The sequence below is a fragment of the Petaurus breviceps genome, unplaced genomic scaffold (genome assembly GCF_028583685.1).
Source record: "Petaurus breviceps papuanus isolate PSGF00001 unplaced genomic scaffold, PetGlider_PUasm1.0 174, whole genome shotgun sequence".
Classification (NCBI taxonomy): domain Eukaryota; kingdom Metazoa; phylum Chordata; class Mammalia; order Diprotodontia; family Petauridae; genus Petaurus; species Petaurus breviceps.
In genome coordinates, this window is record NW_027185761.1 from 69,294,269 (window position 1) to 69,302,475 (window position 8,207).

Below are 8,207 nucleotides of genomic sequence, written 5' to 3' on the forward strand. Positions count from 1 at the left end.
AGGACTCAGTTCCATTGCTGGAGATGCCAAGATTTTATGTTGACTTGGTCAAGTTCACGCTTTGACTTAACTTTCTGTACAATTGCTCAACTCTACCTGGGATTTTCTTATGCCTTGGAAGCAAAATGTCTATTGTCGAGGTTGCATTTCCCACCTAAAAACACGGAGATCCTGGGAATGGGGAATGACTGATTCTGTGTTTGGCTTTGAGTGTTGTTTCCAAGACGCCAGAAGATTGAGAGCGCCAGTTTCATAAGTAACTTCTCTGGATTTTATGCAAGGATCTCTCTGTCTCGATGCTCTGCACATTAACAATGACTAGATCTTAAAACTTCATGTCACTAAATAATGCAAGTGTGGTGGGCTCATCACCAGAGCAGAAGAGCTCTTGGAGATAAGCTAGTCCAAACCCCTGCCCCACTGGGCGAATGAGAAACCTGAGAGTTAAAATAACTTAGAGGCTCAGGATATGATCAAGTTACAAACAGAAGAAACCTCAAAAGTTGCCTTGTCTAAGGCTTTCACTTTGTAGATGAGGAAACTAAGGCCAAGACGGTTAGGCCCATGCAGGCCTGCTTTAGAGCTGGAAGGGGCCTAGGAAGCTTTCTGGTCCCCTGCTCCTTTTAGAGATGGGAAAACAGAAATTAGAGTGGCCTGCCCCAGGTTACACAGACAGTAGGCAGCAGAGTTCATTTGATTTGGTTCCCAAAATGGTGCCATTTTGGAAGGAAGGCAATCCTTGTAATTTTCCATCATGCATTTAAGAAAATACAATTAATAGTCACCATTGGTGGATGAGGGAGGGAACCTGTATCTTAGAGCATAGGCTTCATTATAGGCATCCTTAACGAAATAAGCCACCAGTGGGACTCAGTAGGTGGGATAGTGGATAGAGTGCTAGGCAAGGAAGGAAAGCCATGGTTCAGATCCCACCTGAGCAACTTAGTGTGACTCTGGGCAAGCCACCCGCTTTCTGCCTTGGTTTCCTGTTTGTAAAATAGAGATGATAACAGCACCTGCCTCCAAGGTTGTTGGGATAACACGAGATTATACACATTCAGCATTCTTAGGCTTATTAGCTCCTTTAGGCCTTGGTCTGGCTATGGTGCTGCAGTCAGGCTGACTGGAGGCCAGCTTGCCCAGACTTGGAGCTCCTCCCTCCCCCATGTATACTACGGTCCAGTGACACTGGCCCCCTGTTTGCTTCTCACACTCTCTACACTGGCCATTTTCCCTAGCCATGCCCCATGCCTAGAATACTGTCCTTCCATTGCCGCCTCTTGGTCCCTCTTAACTCTGATCTATCCTGTTTATTTCTTGTTTGTACATAGTTGTCTCTCCCATTGGGTGTGAGCTCCTCCAGGAGAGGAGCTGATTTTGTTTATTCCCCCCTTTCTTTGTTTCCCTGGCACTTAGCACAGGGGCTGGCACACAGTAGGTACTTACTAAATGTTTAGTGACTGTATGACTCACTCATTCACATTGGCTTTCTAGCGGGTGCCCTTGAAAACTCACAGGGAAAGCCCCTCCATTTCCCTGGCAGTGCCCAGAGGAGATGAAGTCATCAGGGGCCAATAAATGGGGCCTGATGGGTACAGATGGACAAGAGGAAGAAAACACGTCATGATGGGCCAGTTCAGCCAATTCTCAGCTCCGGTTTCATATGAAGCATAGTACAGGACAGAATGAGACTTGGAAAAAGAAAGACACAAGATCAGACTCTGCCTCCTCTTTCTAGCTGTGTGACTGTGAGTGAGTCATTGATGCTTAGGGAATTAGTTTCTTCATCTGTAAATTGGGGTGAGTTAGACCCACAATGCCTCCCTCACTGGGCTGTTGAGACTCCAAGGCAGTAATGCGTGTCAGTTTTGAAAGTGCTTGATACCCTTGAAAGTGCTCCATAGAGGTGAGACATCATCCTTCCATCACCAGGTAGCATCTGACCAGGTCGAGAACGGACACAGAAAGGAGGGAGCTTTAGTGGTTTTTATTGGGGAGAGGTCTCTTAGTAAGGAGGTGCCTAGGTATCCAGAGCAAAGCGCCAAAACCCCCCACATTTCTTACAACCTAAAGTTTCCTGTTTGTCCAACGGATTAAAAGAAACCCACTTGCATTTTCCAAGTTACAACAAAGATGCATTGCTAAGCAAAAGGGAAGTAATGAGAACCATCAATGTGGCCACCAGCCACCTCCTGCAGGAGACAAAATGGAACACGCAGACAAAGCCTCCCCTCCCTGAGAGCTGAAGGCTTCTCAGCATGCCTACTTTGTCCCTTGGCTCCCAGCCACTCTCTTCTGGTACAGGAAGAAGAGGGTAATGGTGAAGTAGATGGTACTCTTCACAAGCAGGATGGTATAGGTATAAAAGGCTGATGTATTGGCAAAATGCAGCTCCTGGAGCCCTAAAATGAGAGAACCTGGTTAGTGACCAAGAGATGTTGGAGCAAAGGCATTGGGAACAGAAGCCAGAGAGCCTGGGCTCTGGCAGGGACAGCACAAAAAATGAAAGTGAGCCCTTAAAGGAGATGGAAGAAAGTCAGGTCCTCTAGGCTCCTGGTGCGCTTGTATATTTGCTCAGAACATTCCTGTATGATACTATTTCTTAGGATTCTCTTTTCCTCGCTGAGTCTAATTCAGAAGCATGCAACAGTATAATAATAACACTAATAATAATAATAATAAAAAACTAGTATATAATGTTTCATAAACCTAAAGTACTATATAAATGGTAGCTATTGTTAATAATGAATAAAAATAATAATACTGAATGGAGTCATCCTTCCAGATCTCCTAGGAAATATCAATATCAGAGCTGGAAAGGGCCTTGGAGGCCGCCTAGGGCTTCCCTTACTTGAATAGGAATCCCTATGTTACTGGAGTTCTTAACCTAGCTAGAGGCCATGAACTTATGTGTTTTTTTTTAAATTGATAACTGCATTTCAATAAAATTGGTTTTCTACATGCTCTGTGATCATGGGCAAGTCACTTAACCTTTCTCTGTCCCAGTTAACTCATCTGAAAAATGGGAACAGCAGTGGTGCCTGCCTCCCAGAGTGGCTGTGAGGATCAACTGAGATGATAATTGTAAAGTGTTTAGCACGGTGCCTGCACATAGTTAGTTATTATTTATTAGTTAATTTATGCATTTAAAACATGTTTCTGAGAAGGAATCCAAAGGCTTTACCAGCTTGCCCAAGGAGACCAGGATACAAAAATGGTTAAGATCCTTTGATCTACATCATTCCCATCAAATGGTAATCCAGCCTTTGCCTGAAGGCCCCCAGTGAAAGAGAACCCACTGCCCCCTGAGGGAAAAATACTCCAGACAATCTAAGCTTTCACCAATCCAAGCCCCCAAGTGTCTCATTCTGGACCCCAGGAAGCTTTCATTCCCCCCTCAGTCTCCAGAAGTAAAAAGTTGATTTGACCATGATAAAAACTTCCCTTGGCCCAGAAAACAAGTCAATGGGAAGCTTACCTTTATTCTTTTTTTTTTTTTAAAGCAATTGGGGTTAAGTAACTTGCTCAAGGTTACACTGCCAGTTATTTCTGGGTGTGGTGCTAAGTATCTGAGCCCAGATTTGATCCCCAGGTCATCCCAACACTGGAGCTGGTGCTCTTACTTGCTGAGCCACCTGGCGGCCCCTAAGCAATTGGGGTTAAGTAACTTGCTCAAGGTTACACAATCAGGTGTTTCTGGGTGGGTGCTGGGTGTCTGAGCCCAGGATTCGATCTCCAGGTCATCCTGACACTGGAGCCAGTGCTCTTACTCGCTGTGCTACCTGGCCGCCCTGCTTACCTTTATTCTTAACTTCAGTTTTCTCACAGGAAACAGAAGGGAGATCTTTTTTGAAAGCTAGAAAAAAGGGGAAAACCAGAAAATGATTTCCATTGAGTTAGCTACATACACACATATTTATACCAACAGAAAGACCCAGAGAAAAATCATGGGATTCTGGCAAGATTCTTATCAGGTAATGTGTTTTTTCCTGTTCTCATTCATTCATTCATTCATTCATTCATTCATTCATTCATTCATTCATTCATTGTATTCAGTTCCATTGTTGGGTTTGACACATGGGGGTACTCATGTGCCAAGCAGGAAATATTTTATCAAACAATTTGTCAGATAGTGATCAGACAATTTAAACGGACAAATTGGTATCTCCTTCAGGGACTGTGTGTTGTTAGCTGCATGCAGTTAGTCTGACTGCTTGGACCAAAGAAAATTCATTTATTCAGGGAATGGTAGAGTCAGTAAATCACTAACCATTTACTAAGTGTCTACTATGTTGAATAAGAAATTATAAATTCCTTATATATAGTAAGATCATTCAAATAAACGACTAAATTGTTCATTAGCAATTACCCAGCCTCAAGCTGGATTGTATCATAACTGGTGGTTGCCCGTTCCTTGAACTCCTGATGTTCCTGGCTTGGGTCCCGAGAACTAGCCACTCTCGGGCACGTATGTTCCAGGTAGGAGTGGCTCTCCTCCCTGGAACACATGCTATTAATTAAAAGCACTATCAGGCTTCAGGACATCGGAATGTATCCACCAGGATATGATCTTTAAGATTAATGAACTTTAGTCACGTCAGAGCTGCACATATAGGATTTTATACAGAAAGGCTTGTGTAATCCACTGGCACCAGTCCTTCTTTGTTTGGGACCCCTATAAAAAGTCTCCTAGTCCTGCCCGCTTTTGAGCTTCGCCCGCGGGAAGGACGCTTCGCCCGGGAACATCTTTTCCCAGTTCGAGCTGATTGAGGCTGACCGGGGCTCCCAGCCAACTTTGAGACTTGAGGTTCCCTCGAACTGGTGATGTATTCTCTTCCTTTACTAATTATTTTAGTGGGTATTGTGTTATTGCTTATTCTCATTTCTCTATGCTGCCTATGCAAAACTAGACTGTCCGTGCCTTGCTTACTAGTTTATTAGACATTCTACTATTTCAAAACTCTTGTATTATGCAAATAAAGTCTTATTCTTTTTTGTTGATTGTAGTACGAGGGTGTGTATTGTGCAAATAAAGTCTTATTCTTTTTTGTTGATTGTAGTACGAGAGTGTCATTTATAGGAGCGAATCCGAATTTCAAATTACATACTAATACATATGTACTAGACACTGATCTATGTGTAGAGTTGGAAGAGAGCTTGGAGATCACTTAGCCTGGCCAGAGCAACAGAGTGCTTGTCTCCTGAGTAAATAAAATTCCTGCAGATGCTAGGACACTATGCCTGGGTTCCTTCCTTCAAGAGTTGGTCTCAGCAATTAAGATAATTGATTTCTTGAGGGAAAAATTGAACCTCTTTGAAAGTTCCAAGTTGAGTTGACCCTCTGGTTCGGTTAGTGTGGGCTTTATGATACTGACACAATGAATCTTCTCTTTGAAATGACTTTGCATAATGTTTTATGTTCCTTGCATTGACTTATCATGTATATTGCTCCTGTGGAATGCAAGCTCCTTGAGGACAGGGATCTTTTAGTCTTTGTGCCCACAATTCCTGAACAAGTCACTCTTGGAAGTGTTGCAGGAAGGAAGCCCTCACTCTTACATGATAACTAAATGATTTTTTTTTCTTAGAAGTTAACTTACCAACCTAATTTTAATAATTCAAATCAACAAAAATTCATTGCATTGTTCCATTGCCATTGGGTACCTAGTGGTCAGCTGAGGCAGACATTGCAATGGGAAAATGTTGGATCACACTTCTTTCACTGGAGGGATCCTTCAATATTTGGCCAGTACACTGCATCAAACTGGCTGAGCCACTTGCAATAAAAGGCTTTGGAGATGGGAGGACCTTAACATTTATCTAGAACAGGGGTCTTAACCTGGGGTCTGTGAACTTGTTTTGTAAAATAAGTATATTTCAACACAGTAGCTTTCCTCTGTAATCTGATGCATTTCATTTTTGGCATTTAGCAACACAATTTTAAGAAGAGGTTCATAGACTTCACCAGGCTGCCAAAGGGGTCCATGAATAAAAACAAATTAGAACTCCAATAGCCCAACCCATTTATTTTATAGATGAAGAAACCAAGGCCCAGACAAGTGAAGCAACTTGTCCCAGGTCCCAAGTAACAGAGCCAGGATTTGAACTGGGTCCTCTGATAGCAAATCTAGCATCCTTCCTATTGTCCCTTCCTGTGTGTTGAGCGCTCATATGGAATTTTGTGTCTCTATGTTTGGGAAGTAGAAAACAGCAGAGTGACAAGAATGAAGGACAAATGACAAATGAAAGAAATTGTCCTGGTACAAATAGATTAAAAAAATAAAAATCAAGCCTGATGCTGAAATGATTTATTTATCGAGAATGGTTTGGCAGAATTGTTTGCCTTGACCGATTTCAGTCAAACATGATTTTCTACCAAATTTCTCTGTTTATTAGGAAGTTTCTCATAACCTTTTTATCAACCAGTTCATTGAAGTGACAAATAATATCCATTAAAAACAATTTCCAGGGATTCTTACAAATATTGTCATTCGAAGCAGCTTCTTTGTATAAGGGGAACTCAGGGCTGATTTTTTTGTTGGTTCTGAAAGTTACATGTAAGTAAAAAATGGACACCTATGGAAACCAAAGCAGTAAATACATTTTAAAAAATGAGTCACTGGAACCCAAAGGAGAGTTGTGCAATTCTGAGCCAGCATTCAGGGAAGTGGCTAGCACTGCGCCTCTCCTTTCCTCATCTCTACTGTAATTCCTCCTACCTCTGGCTCTTCTCTGGGGCTCATAGGCTGTGTCTCCACAAGAAAGCCAATGGGTTAACGTTAATTACTACTAGTCAGTAACCAGACAAAACTGGACCACCTGCTAGTGTAGACAATGCTAATGCTCAGTTTAAAGCAAGAGAAGGAAGAGCAGACATGAGACTATTATTCAGGCAAAAAGACAAAATCCTACAAGATGGTAAAAAAAAAATTCCAATCATCCCAGGCACAAGGATGCAAGCAACTGAGGTCAGAGGTCTTGAGCAGCTTGACTGATCCATGTGGGTGTGAAACACCTAGATTTCCTCCCTTCACTTTGAATATAGACAAACATACGTAGCATGAGAAGGTGTCATGGAGGAGAAGTATATGAAATTCTTCTGTTAAAAATAGGATTTTGGATATGGAGCATGGATCTAGAACTAGGAGGGACCTCACACCTCCATTTTACAGATGAGAAAACTGAGGTCCAAAGACAAGAAACCACTTGTGTCAAGTAAGCCAGGTAGTGACAGAGATGGGATTCAAGCTCAGGTCCTCTGCTCTCAGACCCAGTGGACTTTGCCCCACATCATCTCATCCCTTTGAAAGAATGCACAGACTTAGCAGACCATTTCTAGTCCTTCTTCCCCTCCACACTGGAGACTTTTCCCCAAGACATTTGTTCAAGTCTGACAAAAGCCAGTAAGACTGTGAAGAAGAGACTCCATCTCTCTGCTGTGATTAAGGTATTATTACATTCATTTCAAGGAGTAGAATGCCATACAATGGGAATTTGGGGAACTGCCTGCACTCCCTAGATGTCTCCAACATAGGACAGGCTTCCAGGGTGGGTTAGTTTAATGCTGCCCTCTCTGGTGAGGAGAGGAGCCACCAAATCATTAACAAACATTCATAAAGCATCTATTCTCTGCCTGTCACTGTACTAGGCACCAGAGATAGAGACAGAAGGGAAATCAGGCCCCCAAGAAGCTAATCATTTAGCCGAGAAGCAAAATTTAAAACTTGTGCATTGTGTGTGATCCCGCTCACTCTCCTCCCCAAATTATATTATTTGACAGATCTTATACCAGGGAATCAACCAGTTAAAACTGACTGGTGATGATGTATGAGCCACACCACCAGCAGTTCTTGGGGTTTCTTACTGAGAGTTGTAGGTATTTTATGACCAGAAGAGATAGAAACCAGCATAAGAATGGGGATTAGGCCTATGATATTATTGACAGAAAACTGCCCAGGGGAGGAAATTCCCCTTACCAAAGTCGGTTGGCTCCCCCTCTAAAATTTAGAGTCTTAGAGAGTTCATGGAGCCCTTAGAAGTTAAATGATTTGTGCAGCGTCGCATAGTCAGTACAGGTCAGCGGCAAAATTGAGCTCAAGTCTCCCTGGTGCCCAAGGCTACATCTCCCATGAAGCTATAATCTCCCTCTCCTCCCTCTCCCTCTCTCTCTCTCTCTCTCTCTCTCTCTCTCTCTCTCTCTCTCTCTC

At 42.8% G+C, this 8,207-nt stretch overlaps 1 protein-coding gene across 1 annotated transcript in view; it reads right to left on the reverse strand.

The window, feature by feature from the left end:
* Positions 1-1,972: 1,972 nt before the first annotated feature.
* Positions 1,973-8,207, reverse strand: part of TARP (TCR gamma alternate reading frame protein) — a 36,972-nt gene continuing 30,737 nt past the window's right edge. The window contains exons 5-6 of the mRNA XM_069084383.1: positions 3,800-3,856; positions 1,973-2,402 (exon numbers count right to left, since the gene is read on the reverse strand). Coding sequence (XP_068940484.1) covers positions 2,263-2,402; positions 3,800-3,856 — 197 coding nt within the window. The 3' untranslated portion in view covers positions 1,973-2,262. The remainder of the gene's footprint in view (positions 2,403-3,799; positions 3,857-8,207) is intronic.